The 24,899-nt window shown below is 46.1% G+C and overlaps 1 protein-coding gene across 5 annotated transcripts in view; it reads right to left on the reverse strand.

Moving 5' to 3' along the window:
* LOC142303084 (uncharacterized) overlaps positions 1–24,899 on the reverse strand; it is an 82,425-nt gene that overhangs the window by 39,091 nt on the left and 18,435 nt on the right. For 3 of the 5 annotated variants that reach the window (XM_075344220.1, XM_075344202.1, XM_075344210.1), the window contains 2 exons: positions 23,423–23,620; positions 20,375–20,498 (listed from right to left, as the gene is read on the reverse strand). In XM_075344220.1, the coding sequence (XP_075200335.1) occupies positions 20,375–20,498; positions 23,423–23,620 (322 nt within the window). Of the gene's footprint in view, positions 1–20,374; positions 20,499–23,422; positions 23,749–24,899 lie in introns of all 5 variants that reach the window. The other 2 variants (XM_075344237.1, XM_075344229.1) reach the window with 1 other exon arrangement.

The following is a 24,899-nucleotide window of genomic DNA, read 5'->3' on the forward strand; positions in this document are numbered from 1 at the left end:
GTTTGCCGTGCCTTTTCTCCTTGATAGCCTCACGCAATCTTCTTATTTGTTCTGCATAGTAGGAGCCCGTAATAGTGGCTCCCTTCTCCACATAGTCCACCATAATAATTCCTTCAGCGTCCCAAAAAACGGATACCATAACATTTCCTGCTGAGCTTGACACTTTGAATTTCTTCGGCGTCGGTTTGTTGGCTCGTTTCCATGTCATCGATTGTTGTTTAGTTTTGGGATCAAAGTGGTGGATCCAGGTCTTGTCCATGGTCAAAAAACGTGACAAAAAATTCTCCTTAAATATCAAAAATACCTTCAGATAAAAAATCCGTTAGGATTAAATAAATAAAGGAAATGATGGTGCAAAAAGCATTAAAATTATTTTTATTCAACAATTAAAATAAATATTTCTTACAAATCCATATAAATATAAGGCAGGAAAATGTCCCATAAATTATAGCAGCGGTTTCACTAGGAAAATAAGGTGCATAATGCCAAGATCACTTAAAAGGTCAATCTCTAATATATGACAAAGTGCACAGTGCAAATAGTATCCAAATCCTATGTCATATATAAATAAGGTTGTGGTATAAGGATCCTATGTGATAAAATATTATTAACAATTATTTAATTTGCAAGGAAAATAATACCTTAAGTGATCTGTAAAAACTCCAAAGAACACCGCAAAGCCCCGACACGTCAGCGATCCTTTCCTCAGGGGGTGCTGAAAGAAAAATTCTCCTTGTCTGCTTGGAACTTTGAGATTTGCTATTGAAATGTCAACTCGTTTCTTCTTTTGCTCGTCGGTTAACATTTTCGGCACCCAACGCACGGAGACCTTTTTCATATGCAATTTTTTTGCAAGGATTCTTTGAATACTGCCATATGAGATCCCTGTGACCTCAGCTACATGCCTGATAGTCACTCTTCCATCTGCCAATACAACTTCAACTTTTTTCACGTTTTCTTCATTGAGGGACGTGGATGGGCATCTTTCACGATGTTAATCTTAAGTCGATGTTCTTCCCAGCTTAAATTCCTTGGCCCAACATGCAACTGTGGAATAGGGAGGAGAAGAGTCCCCTAATGTTTTCACCAAGTCACTGTGTATGTCTTTGGTAGTCATTTTTTTCAAGCAGAGGTATGTGATGACAGCTCTGAGCTCGTTTTTTTCCATTTTGATGTTCACTCCTCGGCAGTTCATATTCAAATGAATGTAGCTCCCGGGAATCGTGGCCTATTTAAGTGATTATTTTTTCTGTGTGCAATAGAAATAACCGATCATTACTTTTGGATCGCCCCTCGTAAATCTAAAGGGCATGTATTTGTGGCTAAATCGATCACACCCTTTGTGGTAAATTTGCAAAATCCTGTACAGTATATGAGTCACCTGTAGCACCACTAGTCACACTTTTGCACATTTTTTTTCCCATTTACAGAATTAGCAAAATCCACATTTAAAAGTCCCTGTATATTTCTTCTCCACCTGTGCCTAGGAGCGTAAGGCGTTGGTAGAAACTATAGACAAAATGGTCACCTATCAATCTTCCCCTTCACATGTCACTAGGGGTTTACTTGGAATAAAATCTTTCAGATCAGGGCCAGCTTTGAGTATCCCCCAATATTTCCAAATCATGGATAAAATATGCTGATTTTCTGTGCTCAAAGATCCCATAATTTGGGTAATAGATGTTTTATTGAGGGGGCGTGGCCTGGCCGGAGATGTGAGCAGACGCGGAGAGGGAGCGCTCCGGGAACCGTAGCTTATCCTGAGATACACTGGGCTGAGAGGAGGACAATATCGGGCTGAGCTGCAACCTGAGACCCTCCTGTACTTACCGCGTAGGTCGGACAGCAGTTCCATGGCTGGGGGGGACGAGCAGGAGGCAGAAGGAGGCGGCGGCAGGAGCAGAAGGTATCATCCAAATGGCAAAGGGACACTCACACCAGGCTCCAAGGCGGGTAGGTCCGCGGCCATACATGCTGCTGAAAAGCTGGCTGAATATGCCAGAGGATCAGAGCGCGGTGCTCCTGCGTCACTCAGAGATGGAGGAACAGAGTCGCTAAGCTCCAGGCAGGGCAGCCCACACACCATAATGGAGGAAGATGCGGAAAGTAGTGCAAGCTCACTGCCAGTGCAATCAGATGAGCAAACCAGGCAGAGTCCCTTGCAGCCATGCATATTACATCTCCTCCTGAGCCTGGTACAATCCAACAGGGAGCAGAGCCCACTCTGAAGAATGTCCTTGCAGCTATGGCTGAAAATTGTTCCACTATGACATCACTCAGTTTACAGAAGGGCCAAATTATGGAGGAATAATCAGGCATGAGATAGAGCCTCCAAAAAGTGAATGACCGCATGATGGCGTCAGAGGGGAGAATCAGCAACTTGGAGGACAAAATGCCATAGGTTACCCGTGACTCCCACAGGCATGATCAGCAACTAGCACTCCTGCTCAGCAAGACAGATAACTTAGAAAATAGACTGAGGAGAAACAATGTGAGGGTGATTGGGGTTCTGGAAAAAACAGAGGGCGCAAATCCATCAGAATTCTTTGAGAAACGGCTGCAAAAAATATTTGGCACAGAGGTCCTATCCTCGCTATATGCTGTGGAGAGGGCCCACAGTGTGCCCACCAGACCCATTCCTCCGAGAGCTCCTCCAAGACCTATCCTGGTGAAACTACTACATTACAAAGACCGGGATGTTATTCTAAGAGCAGCCAGAAACTAAGGCTCTAAAATGGTGGACGGCCACAAGATATCTTTCTTTCCTGAATACTCTGTAGAAATTTCAAAAAGAAGAGCTCAATTCACAGATGTCAAACGACACCTGAGAAATGTACAAGTCTCGTACTCCATGCTGTACCCAGCGAAGGTCAGGTAGCTGCACTACAAGAGACATTCTTCTTTGAAAATCCTAAAGATGCTCTCAGGTGGCTCGACATGAATGAGCAACGGCTCAGGCAAAATCTGCAACGCTGATAAGTAACCCTTTAAGAGATATACCAGTGATGAATAACCAGTTGACTGCTGTGTTTACACAGAATTGGCCCAGTGGACAAAATCATTATTGCTTCCATTGATCGGTTCCAGCAGATCTCCCTGGAAGTGAGGTTTTGTCTTTTCTTTTTTCCACTTCCACAGACGGTTTCTGTTTTTTCCACTACCCTTCATTTTTGAATTTTTCGCAGTTTTATTTTGCCTTAAACCATTTTGGGAAGTGAGAGTATTATGGTCTCTCTTGTTTCGGCTTCAAGATGGACTGGTGCCTCAGTTTCAACTTTTGAGTTGAGAGAGACAACTGTTGGTTGTGGTGGGAGTGGGGGATGGGGGGAGGGTAGAAGGGGGGGAAATGTTTATGCAGCTCTGATAATGCTTCTATATCTATGTAGGTCACCAGTTCTCATGCGGTTCGAGGAGGAGGAGGAGGAGGAGGGAGGTCGGAATTCTCTGCCGGGTGTGATTGTCTGCACTACATACGCATACCACCAAGAGGGTGGGTAGGATTAATATTCTCTTTCTTGGAACGTCTGCGGCTTGGGGGACGCCACAAAAAGAGCAGCAGTCATGGAACACATTAAATCCCACTTTCCCGCAGTAGTCTGCCTACAGGAGACGCATTTGGAGGGTGACAAAATAACATACATGAATCGCTCGTGGGTGGGCCATGGGTTTAACTCAACCTATACAGCTCATTCCAGAGGCGTCAGTATCCTAGTCCACAGAGCAATCCCCTTTGAGTCTCTCATCCACAATAGATCAGGATGGTAGATTCATATGCATACACTGCAAAATAGTTAATAAGGAGCTCCTTCTGATAACAGTTTATATTCCCCCTCCATATAATAATTCTGTTATGAACAAAATTGCGGAAATAAATGAGCAAAACCCCCAATGTACAGGTGGTGTGCACGGTGGATTTCAACAATATTATACACCCATATTGGGACAAACACAATTTGGGTACACACTTAGAACACTAGCCTAATTCATAATTTGGGGACATGGTGGCTGAATTGGAGATTTCAGACCTGTGGAGAATCAGAAACCCTGGAATCAACCGGTTCTTGTGATACTCCAAAACACACAACACTCTGTCCAGAATAGACCTGGGCCTGGGCTCGGAGGGTGTACTGCCAATGGTGGAAAACACGGAATATCTTCCTAGAGGTTTATCAGATCATTCCCCCTTTACTGACACGACTTAACCTTTTGTCCGGGCTTGATCGTACCCGTAGCTTGTGGTCGTTTAACCCGTTCTGGCTACAGATTATAGATGTGGACCCGGTTGAACTAGCCCTCAAACACTATTTTCAAGATAACTGTACTGGGGAGACGTCGCATAACATTGTTTGGGATGCCATGAAGACCTGCTTGAGGGGGACACTGACACAAGGGGTCAGTAGATCTAAAACCAAGTCTGCACAATTTGGGATTTTTCTTAAAGAACAGATCCAGACGACAGAACAGAAGTATATATTATCAGGGGAGTCACGGGATCTGCTGGAATGGAGGAAGGCCCGAGAAGCATACGACCCTCACATTAAGGAGCGGGCCACTAACAAAAGATTGTTTTCACAACAGAGATTCTTTGAAGAAGGCGAATAAGCGGGTCACTTATTAGCGGTGATTGCTAAAGCAAAAAGGGGGAACACATTTGTAGGGGCATTAAGGGACAAAAATGGGACAATAGTTAATCAACCTGACCAAATCCTAGCCATTTTTTCTGAATTCTATGAACAACTTTACAGTACTAAATTGCATTTTGACAAGGAACATAATGACCTGCAGCTAATCGCGTCCTCTCATCAGCTGTTCTGCAGTCCTGTTGTGACCACGCGCGCTCCCGCGGTCACAACGGGATCTGAAGAAACAAGGGCGCATGCGCCGCCCTCTCCTGCACAATACTAAGTACAACGGGCTTCAAAAACATGACGCCGGAGATAAGCGCTATGCGCAGGCACCAACTCCGGCGCCATGTTTCTGAAGAGAGGAATATACATACGGCCAGTGAGAGGGCGGAACAGGGGGCAGGAATAAACGTCCATAACACGCCCGGATATTAGGAGAGAGGTGCACACGTCAATCAAAAAGTGCATGAATTTTCAAACTTTATAAAGTTGGATTTCACTGACTAAACACCCGAGCTGCACCCTAAAGGTATGTACAGCCTGTGCCTGATAGTGCCAGTACTGCACTGGCTGCACCTTATACATTAAAATCCTGATGTTTGGTTCCCTTTAAGATAATAGCCAAAGTACTAGCTTCCAGACTTAAGGTTATACTCTCATTAATTCATTCGGACCAGTCGGGGTTCATGCCTTCCAGATCAACGGCAGTAAATATACGACGGTTACATCTCAATTTACAATTGCCAGCCGATAACTCAGGGGACAGAGTAGTTTTCTCCCTAGACGCCGCCAAAGCTTTCGACTCCATTGAGTGGGAGTTTCTCTGGGCAGTACTTGATAAAATCCCTCCCCAGTCCGAATCTATTTCCTGGGTAAGACTCCTATATAACAACCCTACTGCAAGGATTAAAGTTAATGGATGCCTTACTTCTCCCTTCCACCTAGGCAGGGGCACCCGTCAGGGGTGCCCGCTGTCCCCCTAGCTATTTGATCTGGCAGTCGAGCCTATGGCAGCGATAGTCAGATCTAATTCAGACATAACAGGGTTCAGAAGGGGAGGTCAGGAGGAAAAAAATAGCACTATACGCAGATGACACACTGCTCTTTCTGGCCAATGCATCCACTTCACTGCCAGGGGCGATGGTGGTTATACAAAACTTTGGGAAATACTCAGGCCTAACAATTAACTGGGAAAAATCCGCGTTACTTCTGGTAGATGGAACCGCAAACTCATCTAATTATGCAAACTCGGGCCTACAGGTAGTCACTCAGTTCAAGTATGGGGATATCGGTCACCACTCGTGTTTAGGACTATGAGAATCTCAACCTGACTCCAATCTTGTCTAAATTCAAGGACAAGAGGGAAGTTTGGTCCAGTTTGCCACTTTCAGCAGTTGGTCGTACTAACCTGATCAAAATGATCTGGATACCCCAACTGTTATACAAGCTACATAACTCTCCACAAAGGGTCCCACAAAGATTCTTCCATAAAGTTAAACACATTTTTTTGTGAGTTGATCTGGGGAGGACAGATGCCGTGCATTCGGCTCAAGACACTTCAGAGAGATAAAGTAATGGGGGTTTGGCAGTTTCCAACCCATGGGTTTACTACTTGGCAGCTCAGCTCCAGCACATTCGGGGATGGGAGGACCCTGGAGGGGCACAGTATATGATTCTACAACAGTACTTTCATTCCACCAGTCTCTATGAGGTTCTGGAGGCAGGTGTATTCGGAACTGCCGCACACGGTAGCCCTACCCTATTACTAATTCAAAAACTTTGGGACAAAATTCAAAAAAATACAAGACATACAGGGAATTTCACAATACATCTCAATATGAAAAACTCTATGGCTACCTAACTTGCACCGTTTAGAGGGGTTTGGGAGTTGGGCATTGATAGGGATAAGTAGGTTCACACATATTGCGGAGGAGGGCCAACTGAGAGGCTTCTCTCAGTTGCAGGCAGAGTTTGGGATTCAGAATTCAGAGTCCTAGAAGTATTTGCAACTGAGACATGCCTATCAGGCAGAAAGCTCTATTTGCGGGCAGACAATTGGAACAGAACAGAGTCATGCAACGCATTGCAACCTCTAAAGGCTCAGTGGGAGTGATCTCTCGCCTATACTGGGACATAATACACCAAGTGCTTCAGAACTACCCAGTAAACTCAAAGGAAAAATGGGAATGGGTTATAGGACCTATTGAGGACAACCAATGGGCAGAAATATTAGAATTCCTACTCTATCATTGGGGGAGGCTTACAGACTGTCTCACCTGTACGTTATTCACCATGTATATCACACTCCTAGGTTCTTGTTTGATATTGGAGTTAGAACTGATCCCTTTTGTCCATGATGCAAAATATGCTCGGCTGATCTATTGCATATGATGTGGTCGTGTCCCAATCTTGAACCATTTTGGAGAGAGGTGACAGGAATAGTCAACAGCGTATATATGATAGAGACGAGCTTAACTCCCTTCGTGTGTATTTTGGGATACGTGGAGGATTTACCTTTGGAAGAGGAGGGCAAGGTGGCAGTATCTAGAATGTTATATATTGCTAGGAAATTAATCGCTGAGTACTGGATCTCGGATCACATCCCTAAGATTCCTGAATATGTCAATAAAGTCAATTGGTTGACAAATGTAGAGAAAAATATATACACCAGAAAAGAAATGGCGTCATCAAATTAAAAAAAAATATGGACCCAGTGGATCGATGGATCAGGGTTAGCTTCAAGGGAACTGACTAGGTTCAGAATGGGCCTACTTTAATTTGTTACCAGGGAAAAAAGGTGAGAAGCTCCTGCAGAATATATCAATAATATTGGTAGAAGCACGGTAAGGAGGGAACAGCATGGGAAAAGGTAATATATATCCTCAAAAGACATTTAACTGAGAACATAACACAGTCTAATTGGGTAAAATGTTAACTGTATTCCTGTTACTTATGATCAAGTGACTATTAATGTACGGAGCTGCAAATTTGATATTTGCTTTTCATTTCATAAGATTGTTTGTTCAATGTATGTTGGGGAGGGGGGGGGGGTAGAGGCTGGGTTGCCTCCAACGTTTATATGGTTGTAATCTGAAAATTTCAATAAAAACATTTAATTTAAAAAAAAAAAAAAAAAAAAAAAAAAAAGATGTATTAGCCTTTTTTGGTTTTGGTGGAAGGTATACCCTTACGTTTAATGCATATTTATATGCGGCATTGACAATTCTATAGGGTAAACTCTTAGAATCGCAGATTCATAGGGTTGGAAGGGACCTCATGGGCCATCGAGTCCAACCCTCTGCGAGTGAAGGTTTTCCTAAATTATCCCAGCTGTATGTTTCTCCAGCTTCCGAATTAAGATTTCCATTCATGGAGAGATCACCATCTCCCATGGTCGCTTGTCTACTCTATGACTGCCCTCACTGCCTCCCCGGTGCCATTTCTTAGTTTTATGGTCCAGTCCTTTTCGCCAGTGCTATTGCTTAGTTTTATGCTCTGGTCCTTTTCCCCGGTGCTATTGCTTAGTTTTATGCTCTGGTCCTTTTCCCCGATGCAATCGCTTAGTTTTATGCTCCAGTCCTTTTCTCCAGTGCTATCACCTAGTTCTATTCCTCCCATACTATATATGCTTTTACATTTCTGTTACCCAGATGTAGGACTTTGCATTTGTCCCTGGTAAAACCCATCCTGTGCTCCTCAGCCCATTGTTTGATTGTGTCTAGATCCTTTTGAATCCGTTCTCTTTCCTCTCTAGTGTTGGTACTACAGTTCTTCAATAATTCTATGACCAAAAAAATCACGAAAAGGTTGTACATCTCTCTAAAATGTTAGATAAAAATGAGGTTTGGCCATGCATCAAACCTAAAATACTGACATAAACAACATTTTAAAGGGAACCTGTCATCAGGAATTTGGCTTTCAACCTAAACGTTTCCCCCTCTGCAGCTCGTGGGCTGCATTCTAGGAAGGTTTTTGTACTTTTTGTGCCCCTTTTTAAACCAAAATAAACACTTTATAAACGTGTACCTTTCTGTTTGAAAATCTTGTTAATTTTCCATGGGGGCGGGCCGTGTGGCGTCCGTTGCTGTAGCTTACGCCGTCCCCCATGCTCCAAATCATGCCTCATAACGCCGCCCACTGCGCCTGAGGTCCCGTGCACGCCAGGACACCTAGTGACGTGGTCGCAGGCACGAGAGTATGGGCGGCGCTGTGATTGCATCGCAAGTGCGCGCCCATACTCTCGTGTGCGCGCTCTCCCCTCTGTACGTCGCTCAGATCCTCTGCTTCTCCTGTGCTCCGCTCCTCCCATCTATTTCCTGCTGCAGGGTACGATGGGAAGGAGGTGACGTCGGGCCGGCGCAGAACGCTGGAGGCAGTGGGGGAGAGCGCGCACACGAGAGTATGGGCGCGCACTTGCGATGCAATCACAGCGCCGCCCATACTCTCGTGCATGCGACCACGTCACTAGGTGTCCCGGCGTGCACGGGACCTCGGCGCAGTGGGCGGCGTTATGAGGCATGATTTGGAGCATGGGGGACGGCGTAAGATACAGCAACGGACGCCACACGGCCCGCCCCCATGGAAAATTAACAAGATTTTCAAACAGAAAGGTACACGTTTATAAAGTGTTTATTTTGGTTTAAAAAGGGGCACAAAAAGTACAAAAACCTTCCTAGAATGCAGCCCACGAGCTGCAGAGGGGGAAACGTTTAGGTTGAAAGCCAAATTCCTGATGACAGGTTCCCTTTAAATATCTCAAAGTTCAGAATTATTTTTAAAATTACTAGGAAAGCCTGCACTCGCAGGGGGTTGGACCCGATGGCCCTTGAGGTCCCTTCCAACTCTACCATTCTATCATTCAATGATTCTACTATAAGTAAAAAATGTCCAAGTTTGATCTCTGCAGTTCTACCGAGGATTGAAGTTTCATGTCGCTTTCACAGACACGGAAACACGGGAGGAACGGATTTTATTCCCAATTCAGTACAAGTGCGATGTTTCCCTGCTTTTATGTATATTATATTGTTGAAAAAAATAATAGGATTAATTAACTACTGCACCTCGTCCCCAAAGCAAAAGCCTCATATGGTGATGTCTAAGGAGAAGTGAAAAACGTGTTTAAAAGAACTGAGAGTCCTCAGTGGTTGATACCTTTTAATGGCCAATTGAAAAGATGGTAATAATAGTAAGCTTTCCAGACTCCTCAGGTCTCTTCATCAGTCTCAGTATAAACACACAAATCTGAAGAGTCACATATTTATACACAACAGGACATAACTTGTCATCTTCTTTATTGCTCCATTTTATGTGAAGCAGAACGATCACTGTTACACCTCGTGGCTCTCCTGAGGCAAGGACTGAGGCAGTCTCCCATTCCTTGCCTGCCACGAGTGCTCCTGCTCAGCAGCGCCGAAGGTCTGCCAGACTGCGCAGTGTGCAGGAGATACCTTCTCAGAGAGGCAGCAGAAGGGTGACACCTAGTGGTTCTCCTGTTACAAGGAGTGAAGCGGTCTCCCATTCCTGGCCTGCCGCGGGTCCTCCTGCTCAGCGGCCCCGAAGGTCTGCGAGGTTGCGCAATGTGCAGAGGTTTGCTACTCAGCGAAGCAGTGAGACTCCCGTTATCTCTGCACATTGTGAGACCGAGGATCCCGCCTCCATTTCCCAGAGGCAGGAGGGTGAGCATGTGCAATGCGTGGTGGGTCCTGATTCGCCCACTGACGTCACACGGCTTGATGACAAGGCTGGTGACGTTGTGAATCCTGACTGGCCAGGCTGGGACGTCGTGGACCCTGACTGGGTCAAGTCCGTCATCTCCGCCTCGCGCCCGCCCTTGGGTGGAGCTACACCTCCTTAAAAAAGCTCCCCCTGCCATCATGGCGGCGCGCGACCGTCCTATGTTTGGATGTCTGGCAGCATGCTGCCACGCCACTGCTCAGGCATTACTGTCTTTTGTGGGCTTGGCCCCTGCTGCTTAGGCAGCACCTGGTTTGCAGGCCGTGTCCCTGCCTTGCTGCCCCAGCAGTATCCCCTTCAACAGGCCGTGTTCCTGTCCCAGGTGAGCTCCTCAAGTCTCCACCGGAGTCACCTCACCTGGTTATTGAAAGCACACGTGCGTGGGCACCTCTGTGCTACCCTCGTGCCATATTCTCGTGACTTCCACTGGCACACGTGCGTGGGCACCTCTGTGCTTCCCCGTGCAACAGGTACACCGAGCCGTGAGATCCGTGCCATACAACCCTCACGGGTTAGGGCAGACCGGTGTACATAGATCGTCTGTGACATTCCAGACGATCGCTAGCAGCAACCCGCTCACTCTTCACCCACCATAGCAGCGGTCCCTTACAACGCACAGTGGACCTTGACCGGCGGAAGCTGTCCATTTCCCATCTTGGCACGCTTCCCCGGGTCCCCCTGGTAACAGATCACTATGGCAAGAGGACAAACAGTTATAGCAGTAAATATTGTAGCAGTTCATAGATAAGTAGTGTGAAAGTTTTATTGTCCTCCGATTAGGGTCTGGTCTGGACTGTGATGCCCCCAGATGTTCTGAGGACCATATTTCTTAACTGATGTAAAAAAGACAAATCTAGGTGACCCCTTCATTCCTGCTCTGAATGTGCCACCGGTCGTCATAAGTTTGTATTCCCAGACCCTTCTGTCTCTCTGGGACTTGAAATTTCCTTTCAATACCAGCAATTTCATGTCCATGATGCTGTGGTCTGGGTTATAGCAATGTTTGGCCACAGGTGGATCTCTCCTTTTTTCTGTAATTGTGGGGTGGTGAGAATTCATCCTTGTCCTGAGCTGTTGTCCTGTCTCCCCTACATACAGACCCCCAGTTGGACATTTGGTACATATAATTAAGTACACCCCATTGGTTGTGGTGCAGCTGAAGGTACCTGGGATCTTTTAGTCCTGATGTGATTTGGGGGATCTTGATCTTGCCCTTTGTCAGTATAAATGGACAGGTCTTGCATTTTTTCTGGTTGCAGGGAAGTGTTCCTGTTGTTGGAGAGGACAGGGAGCTTCTGCCGATGATGCTTCTTAGATTTGGGGGCTGCCTAAAACACAGAAGTGGGGGGTCTGGAAAAATAGATTGTAAACGGGCATCTTTTTGCAGTAATGGTTGTAGTTTCCGTGTAGCTGCTCTTAACACCTCCAGATTTGGATTGTAGGTGATTACAAGAGGGACCCGGTTGTTTTCTTCTTTAGTTTTATAATGTAGGAGATGGTTTCTTGGTGTTCTGGTGGCTCTTGCAATCTGGTTTTCAATTGTTCTTGGGTCGTAGCCTTGATTCAAAAAGGTCTTTGAGGCCCTCAAGGTGATTGTCTCTATCTGTAGTGCTTGAACATATCAGATTGTACCTGATGGCCTGACTGTACACTATAGAGTTTGTGTGTTTTGGATGAAAACTGTCCCATTTCAGGTATGTTGGACGGTCAATTGGCTTCTTGTACAGGGATGTCTCTATTTCATTGTTCCGTAGTTTAATGATGGTGTCCAGAAAGTTGCTTTCAGTGCAGGAGTAGTTGAGTGTTAGGTTGATGGTGGGATGAAACTGATTAAAGTGTTCATAGATTTCTTCAGCTGCTCCTCAGACCCTGTCCAGATGATCAAAATATCGTCAATGTAACGGTAGTAGGCCAGAGGCTTTATAGGACAAGAGGATAAAAAGTCACTCTCAAGCTTGGCCATGAAAAGATTTGCATATTGTGGTGCTATTTTGCTTCCCATTGCAGTCCCAGTCTCCTGTAGATATATGTTATTGTCAAATGCAAAGTAATTATGGGGGAGGATGAATTTTGGAAGCTTTATCACAGAATCTGCATCAACTCTTGTATTTTCCAGGAAAAATTTGCAGGCATTTAATACATCCTGGTTTGGAATATTCGAGTACAAGGATTCCACATCCATGGTGGTGAGGATGGTTCCCTGTTGTGAATGTTAGTTATGTTTTGGCTGCTGGGAGGCTCCCTCTGGTGGCCAGGAATGGTTTGGACTTAGACCAGGTGTGTTGTGCAATGGGCGTTTCCTTTGCCAACTCTCTGCTTATTTAAATCCTGGTCTGATAGCAGGCTACGCCAGATGTCAGTTCTTTGTATCTCCAGCCTGCTTCATTCTGCTCCACACCACATCTACCCCAGATAAGTGCTTGCTCTTTATTTATTGTTTGGTTCTTTTACTCTTACCTGGGTTTGTCATTTGTTGTGGTTGTTTTAGTCTATTTGCATGCAGGGATTTCCCCCCTCAGTTGCTTGGCTGGGGAACTCCCTGCAGTTTTGTTTGGAGTATAGCTCATTTGGGTCCATGTGCTTGTGGCTTGTTGAATTTGTTAGGATTCTTGTTTTCTGTTCATTAGTATGACAAGAGCACCTGGTATAGGACGGAGTTCAGATCGTGCAATCTGAGGGCTTTTTTGTACTATCAGGAATTTGGGATTTTGCAGGGTTTTTCTCTGGCCACCATCAGCCCCTTTCCTGTCCTTTCCTATTTTAGTCAGTGGGGGCCTCACCTTTTGCTAATCCTGTCATCTGTGTATTGTGTTGTTCCTATATCACCACAGTCTTTGAATGTGGGGGGCTTGCTATTCTTGTCTATTTTCTGAGGCAGAGAGTTATTCATCTTTCCTTCCTTTAGGATAGTTAGTTCGCCAGCTGGGTTCGCGGTGCACAGGATGTTAGTTCACCCCTCGGCTACTTCTAGTGTTGATGGTTAGTAAGGGGATGGCGGCCAGATTAGTTGCCAATGCTCTTGTCACCTTTTACCAATGATTTGTGGTGGTCTTCCATGGTTCCTTATCATAACAGTACATCCGGCCGACAAATTTAAAGGGTACTCTTAAGAAGGAAGGAAAAAAAAAAAAAAAAAAAAAAAAAAAAAGTCTGCTGAAAAAAAGTTTGGGTTTTTTTGGTGTTTTTCTTCTTCTTTGGGTTCCGTGGAAGATTTTTTGTCTAGCATGGATGAATTTGGGGAGCAGGTGGCTCATCTTGATGCCAAGGTTCGTCGTATAGAGTCTTTTCTTGCACAGACTCCCCTTGCAGAGCCTAAGATTCCCGTTCCTGAATGTTTTTCGGGAGATAGGTCGAGATTGAGCTTCAAAAGTAATTGTAAATTATTTTTTGACCTGCGCCCTAAGTCCTCAGGGAATCCCGTACAGCAGGTTAAGATTGTCATCTCCTTACTGCGTGGTGACCCTCAGGACTGGGCCTTCTCTTTAGCGTCTTATGATCCGATTCTCTGTGATGTGGACTCCTTTTTTCAGGCCTTGGGTTTATTATATGACGAACCCAATATTGTGGACCAAGCAGAGAAGGCCTTGTCCTTAACTCAGGGTTTGGATTCCGCAGAAACGTTTTGTCAGAAATTTTGAAAGTGGGCGGTCCTTACCAAATGGAATGATGATGCGCTTGCGGCTCTTTTTCGGAAGGGTATAATGGTAGGATTTCCCGTCCTTTCTGGTCTTGATGCCTCTATGACCTTGGCCACTCAGATTGATAGGCGGTTACGTGAGCGCAGGAAGATACATGCTGGTTTTGTGCCTATGGAACAGCCTTTGGAGCCTATGGAGTGTGATAGGGTCCTTTCTACTGCTTGTCGGCAGGGGTTCAGACGGAAGAATAGACTGTGCTTCTATTGTGGAGACGCTTCTCATAACATCTCTGTCTGCCCTAAACGTGAAAGGAGATTGGCTACTTCTGTTACTGTGGGTTCTTTGCAACCAAAGTTTCTTTTGTCTGTCACATTGATTTGCTCATTGTCCTCCTTTTCTGCACTTGCCTTTGTGGACTCAGGGGCAGCACTGAATTTGATGGATTTTGGGTTTGCTAGGGATTGTGGTTTCCCCATGGTTCCTTTGCAAACTCCTATTCCTTTACGGGGCATTGATGCTACCCCTTTGGCAGAACATAAACCCCAATTTTGGACCCAGGTGCCTATGAGAGTTGCACCAGCGCATCAGGAAACTTGTACAGTTTTTGTATTGCATAATCTACAGGATACCTTGGTACTGGGATTTCCGAGGTTGCAGACCCATAATCCAGTTCTTGACTGAAGATCCTTGTCGGTAGCTAGTTGGGGTTGTCAAGGTTTGCATCAGGACCTTTCCGTGTCGTCCACATCTGCTCAGGCAGTTGATGTTCCGGCCTTCTTTTCTGATTTCCGTGATATATTTAATGACCAGGAATCTGATTCTCTGCCCCCACACCGGGACTGTGACTGTGCCATTGAATTGGTGCCGGGTTGTAAATTTCCCAAGGGGCGGATTTTCAACTTGTCTGTGCCCGAACATGGTGCCATGCGGTCATACATCAGGGAATCATTGCAGAAGGGGCACATTTGGCCCTCATCTTCTCCTTTGGGTGCTGGCTTCTTCTTTGTTGCTAAGAAAGATGGGTCGTTGAGGCCTTGTATTGATTACCGTCTTCTTAATAAAATTACGGTCAAATATCAGTACCCTTTGCCTTTGATGTCTGATCTTTTCTCTAGAGTGAAGGGCGCCAAATGGTTTACGAAACTGGATCTCAAGGGTGCGTATAATCTCATCCGTATTAAGGAGGGTGATGAATGGAAGACGGCTTTTAATACTCCTGAGGGGCATTTTGAGTACCTAGTGATGCCTTTTGGGCTCACTAATGCACCCTCCGTCTTACAGGCCTTCATGAATGATATTTTTCGGGACCTTATTGGTAAATTTTTGATTGTGTATTTGGATGACATCTTGATTTTTTCTGATGATTGGGACTCTCATTTTGGGCAAGTACGGGCTGTTTTTCAGATACTTAAGGATCATGCACTGTACGTTAAGGGGTCAAAATGCCTCTTTGGGGTGCAAAGGATTTCTTTTTTGGGCTTCATCTCGTCTCCCTCCGCTATCGAAATGGACCCGGATAAGGTTCAGGCTATTTATGACTGGGTGCAACCGACTTCTCTTAAATCCCTGCAGCGGTTTTTGGCGTTTGCTAATTTTTACCGTAAATTTATAGCCAATTTTTCTGCCATTGTCAAATCTCTGACAGATTTGACAAAGAAGGGAGCTGATGCTGAGCATGACCTCACAGGACGTACAGGACGCTCGGTCGGCTCCACCACTGCACCACAGGCACCTGCATTAGCCTGATAATCTCTGGACTTCCTGCCAAACATAATCCATGGACCTCTCTCCAAGGTTAATCCCTTGAAGCCACAGCCATCCAGAGATTTACATCAGCCTACCCTGTACACATCAGCTTGCTTGGGACACTTCCCTGCTGATTTAGCACACTCCCTGTGCTCCTTAATAGAGTCATCCAGAGACTCACATCCACCTACCCATCTGCATATCAGTTGGCTTGGGACACTTCCCGCTTATGTGGTATACCCCCTGTGCCCTTCAACACAGTCACGATTGTAAATATTGTATCTAGTCTGTCCGACCTGAGGAATGCCTATCAGGCCAAAACGTCGTCACCTGGCGGACATTAATTTGTACAGCACTTCTTCACGATTTTTTGCACTAATAAATGAAAAGGAACTGAAATAAATTTTTTCGTATATTTACTTCTAAATACCCACTGGAAATAATTAGTGTGCCGGAGTTATTCTTTTCTATTAACGTCTTTTTTGTCCTGGCACCTAAGTAGGGTGATGCGAGGTCTTTTCTCTACAATTGTTGCTGAGCATTGGACCCCTGAGGCAATTGTGGCCTTCCAGGAGTTTAAAAGGCGATTCACTTCTGCCCCAGTCCTGCAGCAACCTGATGTGTCTCGCCCATTTCAAGTTGAGATCGATGCCTCAGAGATCGGAGCAGGAGCTGTTCTGTCTCAACGAGACGCTACTTCGGGTAAACTTAAGCCCTTTGCCTTTTTCTCTCGGAAGTTTGCTCCTTCTGACCAGAATTATGATGTGGTGAACCGGGAATTATTGGCTATGAAGTGGGCATTTGAAGAGTGGAGGCATTGGTTGGAGGGGGCTAGGCATCAAGTTGTGGTGCTTACGGACCACAAGCATCTCATCTATCTGGAATCGGCCAAGAAGTTGAATCCTCGGCAGGCCAGGTGGGCCTTGTTTTTTACCCGGTTTAATTTTGTGGTCTCTTTTTTGCCGGGCACCAAGAATGTTAAAGCCGATGCCCTTTCCAGGAGTTTCTGCGCTGACTCTTTGGAGGTTGTCGAACAGTCTACTATCCTGAATGATGGTGTAGTTTTCTTGGCTATTTCGCCTGATCTGTGGTTGGCACTGGCGGAATTTCAGGGGGATAAACCTGAGAGATGTCCTACAGGGAAACGGTTTGTCCCAGACCAATGGAGAGACAGAGTTGTCTCTGAGGTTCATTGCTCTGTTTTGGCGGGACATCTTAGCATTTTTGGTACTCGGGATCTTGTGAGACGCTCTTTTTGGTGGCCTTCCCTGTCCCGGGATGTCCGTCGTTTTGTGCAGTCGTGTGGAGTTTGTTCTAGGTCCAAGCCCTGTTGTTCACGTTCTAGTGGGCTATTATTGCCTTTGCCGGTACCTAAGAAACCTTGGACGCACATCTCTATGGATTTTATTTCAGAGCTTCCAGTCTCTCAGAAAATGACTGATTTGGGTGATCTGTGATAGGGGAACCAAGTGGACCATCTTGGAGAATCTATCTAAGTTGCCGTCTTCATCAGAGTTGGTGCCTTTGGTTTTCCAACAAGTTGTTCGTTTGCATGGTATTCCCGAAAACACATTGTTTCTGACTGAGGGGTGCAGTTTGTATCCAGGTTTTGGAGGATTTTTTGCTTCAAATTGGGTGTTCAGCTGTCTTTCTCCTCGGCGTTTCATCCTCAGACCAACGGTCAGACTGTAAGGGCTAACCAGACCCTGGAGATCTATTTACGGTGTTTTGTTTCTGCGGATCAGGATGACTGGGTTTCGTTTTTGCCTTTGGCTGAATTTGCCCTTAACAATAGAGCTAGCTCTACCACATTGGTGTCCCCCTTTTTCTGCAATTTTGGGTATCACCCTAGGTTCCTCTCAGGACAGCTTGAGGCGTCTGACTGTCCAGGGGTGGATTCGGTGGTCAACAGAATGCAGAAGATTTGGGGGCAGGTAGTGGATAAATTGTTTCAGTCCCAAGACACTGCCCAAATGTTTACCCACTGGCGTCGGACTGTTGGTCCCCAGTTTAAAGTAGGGGACATGGTGTGGTTGTCCTCTAAAAATATTCCTATGAGAGTTCCATCTCCTAAATTTAAGCCCAGATTTATTGGACCTCATAAGATTTCGAAGATTATCAACCCTGTATCTTTCCGTTTGACTCTGCCTGCGTCATTTAAGATTCACAATGTCTTCCATAAGTCCTTGTTGAAGAAACATGTGGAGCCAACAGTTCCTGCAGCAGCGCCTCCTGACCCTGTTTTGGTACAAGGGGATCTGGAGTATGAGGGTGAAAAAATTCTGGATTGCCGTCGCAGTAGGCGTCAGCTTCAGTACCTTGTGAAATGGAAGGGTTATGGGCAGGAGGATAACTCGGGTTGTGGCTTCTGACATTCATGCGGACAGGTTGGTTCGCGCCTTCCATCATGCTCATCCCGAGCGACCTGGTTGGGTTGGTGAGGGTTCGGTGACCCCTCCTCAAGGGGGGGGGGGTACTGTTGTGAATGTTAGTTATGTTTTGGCTGCTGGGAGGCTCCCTCTGTTGGCCAGGAATGGTTTGGACTTGGACCAGGTGTGTTGTGCAATGGGCGTTTCCTTTGCCAACTCTCTGCTTATTTAAATCCTGGTCTGATAGCAGGCTACGCCAGATGTCAGTTGTTCTTTGTATCTCCAGCCTGCTTCATTCTGCTCCAAACCACATCTACCCCAGATAAGTGCTTGCTCTTTATTTATTGTTTGGTTCTTTTACTCTTATCTGGGTTTGTCATTTGCTGTGGTTGTTTTCAGTCTATTTGCATGCAGGGATTTTACCCCTCAGTTGCTTGGCTGGGGAACTCCCTGCAGTTCTGTTTGGAGTATAGCTCCTTTGGGTCCATGTGTTTGTGGCTTGTTGAATTTGTTATGATTCTTGTTTTCTGTTCATTGGTATGACAAGAGCACCTGGTATAGGACGGAGTTCAGATCGTACGATCTGAGGGCCTTTTTGTACTATCAGGAATTTGGGATTTTGCAGGGTTTTTCTTTGGCCACCATCAGCCCCTTTCCTGTCCTTTCCTATTTTAGTCAGTGAGGGCCTCACCTTTTGCTAATCCTGTCATCTATCTGTGTATTGTGTTGTTCCTATATCACCACAGTCTTTGAATGTGGGGGGCTAACTATTCTTGTCTATTTTCTGAGGCAGAGAGTTATTCATCTTTCCTTCCTTTAGGATAGTTAGTTCGCCGGCTGGGTTCGCGGTGCACAGGATGTTAGTTCACCCCTCGGCTACTTCTAGTGTTGATGGTTAGTAAGGGGATGGCGGCCAGATTAGTTGCCAATGCTCTTGTCACCTTTTACCAATGATTTGTGGTGGTCTTCCATGGTTCCGGATCATAACAGTTCTCTCTGAAAGAGGACCTATTGCTCATAGTTTTTTCAATAGGTCAGTAGTGTCCTGGATGTAGCTGGTTAAATCCCTTACCAAGGGTTTAAGGATACCCTCTACCCATCCAAAGACTTGTTCAGTGAGGGTGCCTACACATGAAATAATGGGTCTTCCTGGATTTCCAGTTTTGTGAATTTTGGGAAGCAGAATGTGCCTATTCTTGGACTCACCGGTATCAGTTCAACAGCTCTTAAGGGTTAAAATCTATTTTTCCAGACCCCCCACTTTTGTGTTTTAGGCAGCCCCCAAACCTAAGAAACATCATTGTCAGAAGCTCCTTGTCCTCTCCAACAACAACAGGAACACTTCCCTGCAACCAGAAAAAATATAAGACCTGTCCATTTATACTGACAACGGACAAGATCAAGATCCCCCAAATCACATCAGGACTACAAGATCCCAGGTACCTTCAGCTGCACCACAACCAATGGGGTGTACTTAATTATATGTACCAAATGTCCAACTGGGGGTCTGTATGTAGGGGAGACAGGACAACAGCTCAGGACAAGGATGAATTCTCACCACCCCACAATTACAGAAAAAAGGAGAGATCCACCTGTGGCCAAACATTGCTATAACCCAGACCACAGCATCATGGACATGAAATTGCTGGTATTGAAAGGAAATTTCAAGTCCCAGAGAGATAGGAGACTATGGAAGTACAAACTGATGACAACCGGTGACACATTCAGAGCAGGAATGAAGGGGTCACCTGGATTTATGCCTTTTTACATCAGTTAAGAAATATGCTCCTCAGAACATCTGGGGGCATCACAGCCCGGACCAGACCCCAATCAGAGGACAATAAAACTCTTACACTGCTCATCTATGAACTGCTGCAATATTTACGGCCACAACAGTTTGTCCTCTTGCCATAGTGATAGTTCTGCTTCACATAACTTGTCTTATTTACTGCCCCATTCTATGTCCTGTTGTGTATAAATATGTGACTCTTCAGACTGTGCGTTATACTGAGCCTGATGAAGAGACCTGAGGAGTCTGGAAAGCTTACTATTATTACCATCTTTTCAGTTAGCCATTAAAAGGCATCAACCGCTGAGGACTCTCAGTTCTATTAAACAATTTTTTTTATCTCTACTGGCTAATCTGGTACAAATATATATTTTGCCTGTATCAATAAGGAGAAGTGAAAACTTATTTTTCTTTGATGAGGAAAGAGTAAATTACAAATTATAATGAAGATTTCTGCCATCCCCTCAGTCTTACCTGGTGCGGTGCCTGCCCGGTGCTCCTCCATCACCACGTCCAAGTACAGATCCCGGTGTTCTTCTATATAGTCCCACTCCTCCAAGGAAAAATACACAGCGACATCCTGACACCGGAGAGAAACCTGACAACCAAAGAGAAACATCACCCAGAATCCTCCAGTGTACACTGTATAATCTCCCAGCAGTCTCCTCTCATCCCCCAGAATCCTCCAGTGTACACTGCATAATCTCTCAGCAGTCTCCTCTCATCACCCACAATCCTCCAGTGTACACAGTCTCCCAGCAGTCACCTCACATCACCCAGAATCCTCCAGTGTACACTGTATAATCTCCCAGCAGTCTCCTCTCATCACCCCCAGAATCCTCCAGTGTACACTGTATAATCTCCCAGCAGTCTCCTCTCATCACCCCCAGAATCCTCCAGTGTACACTGTATAATCTCCCAGCAGTCTCCTCTCACCCCCAGAATCCTCCAGTGTACACAGTCTCCCAGCAGTCTCCTCTCACCCCCAGAATCCTCCAGTGTACACTGTATAATCTCCCAGCAGTCACCTCACATCACCCACAATCCTCCAGTGTACACAGTCTCCCAGCAGTCTCCTCTCATCACCCCCAGAATCCTCCAGTGTACACAGTCTCCCAGCAGTCACCTCACATCACCCAGAATCCTCCAGTGTACACTGTATAATCTCCCAGCAGTCACCTCACATCACCCACAATCCTCCAGTGTACACAGTCTCCCAGCAGTCTCCTCTCATCACCCCCAGAATCCTCCAGTGTACACAGTCTCCCAGCAGTCACCTCACATCACCCAGAATCCTCCAGTGTACACTGTATAATCTCCCAGCAGTCTCCTCTCATCCCCCAGAATCCTCCAGTGTACACGGTATAATCCCCCAGCAGTCTCCTCTCATCCCCCAGAATCCTCCAGTGTACACGGTATAATCCCCCAGCAGTCTCCTCTCATCACCCAGAATCCTCCAGTGTACACTGTATAATCTCCCAGCAGTCACCTCTCATCACCCAGAATCCTCCGGTGTACACAGTCTCCCAGCAGTCACCTCACATCACCCAGAATCCTCCAGTGTACACTGTATAATCTCCCAGCAGTCTCCTCTCCTCATCACCCAGAATCCTCCAGTGTACACTGTATAATCTCCCAGCAGTCTCCTCTCACCACCCCCAGAATCCTCCAGTGTACACAGTCTCCCAGCAGTCACCTCTCACCACCCCCAGAATCCTCCAGTGTACACTGTATAATCTCCCAGCAGTCTCCTCTCACCCCCACAATCCTCCGGTGTACACTGTATAATCTCCCAGCAGTCTCCTCTCATCCCCCAGAATCCTCCAGTGTACACAGTCTCCCAGCAGTCACCTCACATCACCCAGAATCCTCCAGTGTACACTGTATAATCTCCCAGCAGTCTCCTCTCCTCATCACCCAGAATCCTCCAGTGTACACTGTATAATCTCCCAGCAGTCTCCTCTCATCCCCCAGAATCCTCCAGTGTACACTGTATAATCTCCCAGCAGTCACCTCTCATCACCCAGAATCCTCCGGTGTACACTGTATAATCTCCCAGCAGTCTCCTCTCACCACCCCCAGAATCCTCCAGTGTACACAGTCTCCCAGCAGTCTCCTCTCATCCCCCAGAATCCTCCGGTGTACACTGTATAATCTCCCAGCAGTCTCCTCTCACCACCCCCAGAATCCTCCAGTGTACACAGTCTCCCAGCAGTCACCTCACATCACCCAGAATCCTCCAGTGTACACTGTATAATCTCCCAGCAGTCTCCTCTCATCCCCCAGAATCCTCCAGTGTACACGGTATAATCCCCCAGCAGTCTCCTCTCATCACCCAGAATCCTCCAGTGTACACTGTATAATCCCCCAGCAGTCACCTCTCATCACCCAGAATCCTCCGGTGTACACTGTATAATCTCCCAGCAGTCTCCTCTCACCACCCCCAGAATCCTCCAGTGTACACAGTCTCCCAGCAGTCACCTCTCACCACCCCCAGAATCCTCCAGTGTACACTGTATAATCTCCCAGCAGTCTCCTCTCACCCCCACAATCCTCCGGTGTACACTGTATAATCTCCCAGCAGTCTCCTCTCATCACCCAGAATCCTCCAGTGTACACTGTATAATCTCCCAGCAGTCACCTCTCATCACCCAGAATCCTCCAGTGTACACAGTCTCCCAGCAGTCTCCTCTCATCCCCCAGAATCCTCCGGTGTACACTGTATAATCTCCCAGCAGTCACCTCTCATCACCCAGAATCCTCCGGTGTACACTGTATAATCTCCCAGCAGTCTCCTCTCATCACCCCCAGAATCCTCCAGTGTACACAGTCTCCCAGCAGTCACCTCACATCACCCAGAATCCTCTGGTGCACACTGTATAATCTCCCAGCAGTCTCCTCTCATCCCCCAGAATCCTCCAGTGTACACTGTATAATCTCCCAGCAGTCACCTCTCATCACCCAGAATCCTCCGGTGTACACTGTATAATCTCCCAGCAGTCTCCTCTCACCACCCCCAGAATCCTCCAGTGTACACTGTATAATCTCCCAGCAGTCTCCTCTCACCACCCCCAGAATCCTCCAGTGTACACAGTCTCCCAGCAGTCACCTCTCATCACCCCCAGAATCCTCCAGTGTACACTGTATAATCTCCCAGCAGTCTCCTCTCACCACCCCCAGAATCCTCCAGTGTACACAGTCTCCCAGCAGTCTCCTCTCACCACCCCCAGAATCCTCCAGTGTACACAGTCTCCCAGCAGTCACCTCTCATCACCCCCAGAATCCTCCAGTGTACACTGTATAATCTCCCAGCAGTCACCTCTCATCACCCAGAATCCTCCGGTGTACACTGTATAATCTCCCAGCAGTCTCCTCTCACCACCCCCAGAATCCTCCAGTGTACACAGTCTCCCAGCAGTCACCTCACATCACCCAGAATCCTCCAGTGTACACTGTATAATCTCCCAGCAGTCTCCTCTCACCCCCACAATCCTCCAGTGTACACAGTCTCCCAGCAGTCACCTCTCCAGTCAGCAGCTCGGTGATCTTGTTGGCGATCTCTAGGATCTTCTTCTCATGTATTGGGGTGTGAAGGGGCAGCTGTGTGGTGGCGTTCTGACTCCAGTCATTTCCCAGAATCCACTTCTCCTCATGGGGATGAATGATAGGAGTCTCATAATGGTGGGAGTCATCTGAGGTCTTCTTCACTATCATGTAATCCTGTGTATGGAGAGAGACCTTTAGAGAACGGATCCCTATAGTCTCCAGTCAGACACAGATTGTGAACTGGTGGATAGAGACTACTGAGGACATATCAGGAATAGCAGGGTCACTTCTGGAGACAAAACCTACAAGAAGACATTAATAAACATTAAAATGGGTACAATGAAATCTAAAAAATACCGGGAGAGAATTAACTCACTTTTAAGTCTTTACATAAAGGAAATCAGATACAGGTGAAAATGCAAATCTGTGTGACGCTTCTTATCACAGAAATCCGTTCAGTTCTTAAGTTAGGAGACATTTTTCTCTCCTCCGTATGTTTCTGAAGAACAGCCGAAACCCATCTTGCTCTCAGACTAGCCGCTCACTGAGGGGTCAGCTAATCACATCACATGAAAATCTATGGAGAAGGGCGGCACTATCTGCTTTCTAGTAAGTGGATTATCTCACCAATGCTGCTCATACAGTTATGGCTGCCCATCGTATTTCAGTACCTGTAGCTACACTACAGTTCAAAAGTTTAGGGACACTTAGATATTTCCTTATTTTTGAAAGAAAAGCATTTTTTTTTTCATTGAAGCTAACATTAAGTTGCACAGAAATTCCCTCCATACATGCTTATGTGGTAAATGACTATTCAGCTGCAAACGTCTGGTTTGTAATGCAATATCTACATAGGTGTACAGAGGCCCATTTCCAACAACCACCACTCCAGTGTTCTAATGGTATATTGTGTTTGCTGTGTTAGAAGACTAATGGATGTTTAGAAATCCCTTGAAAACCCTTGTGCAAGTATGTTAGCACAGCTGAAAACAGTTTTGCTAATTAGAGAAGCTATAAAAACTTCCTTTGAGCTAGTTGAGAATCTGGAGCATTACATTTGTTGCTTCCATTAAACTCTCAAAATGGCCAGAAAAAGAACTTTCATGTGAAACTCGACAGTCTATTCTTGTTTTTAGAAATTAAGGATATTCCATGCAAGAAATTGCCAAGAAACTAAAGATTTCCTACAGCGGTATGTACTACTCCCTTCAGAGAGCACAAACAGGCTGTAACCAGAGTAGAAAGAAGTGGGAGGCCGCGCTGCACAACAAGACAAGACAAGAGTCTCTAGTGTGAGAAATCCACGCCTCACAGGTCCTCAACTGGCAGCTTCATTACATAGTACCCGCAAAACGCCAGTGTCACCATCTACAGTGAAGAGGCAACTCCAGGATGCCGGCCTTCAGGACAGAGTGGCAAAGAAAAAGCCATATCTGAGACTGGCTAATAAAAA

This window comes from Anomaloglossus baeobatrachus, chromosome 1, assembly GCF_048569485.1.
Source record: "Anomaloglossus baeobatrachus isolate aAnoBae1 chromosome 1, aAnoBae1.hap1, whole genome shotgun sequence".
Classification (NCBI taxonomy): domain Eukaryota; kingdom Metazoa; phylum Chordata; class Amphibia; order Anura; family Aromobatidae; genus Anomaloglossus; species Anomaloglossus baeobatrachus.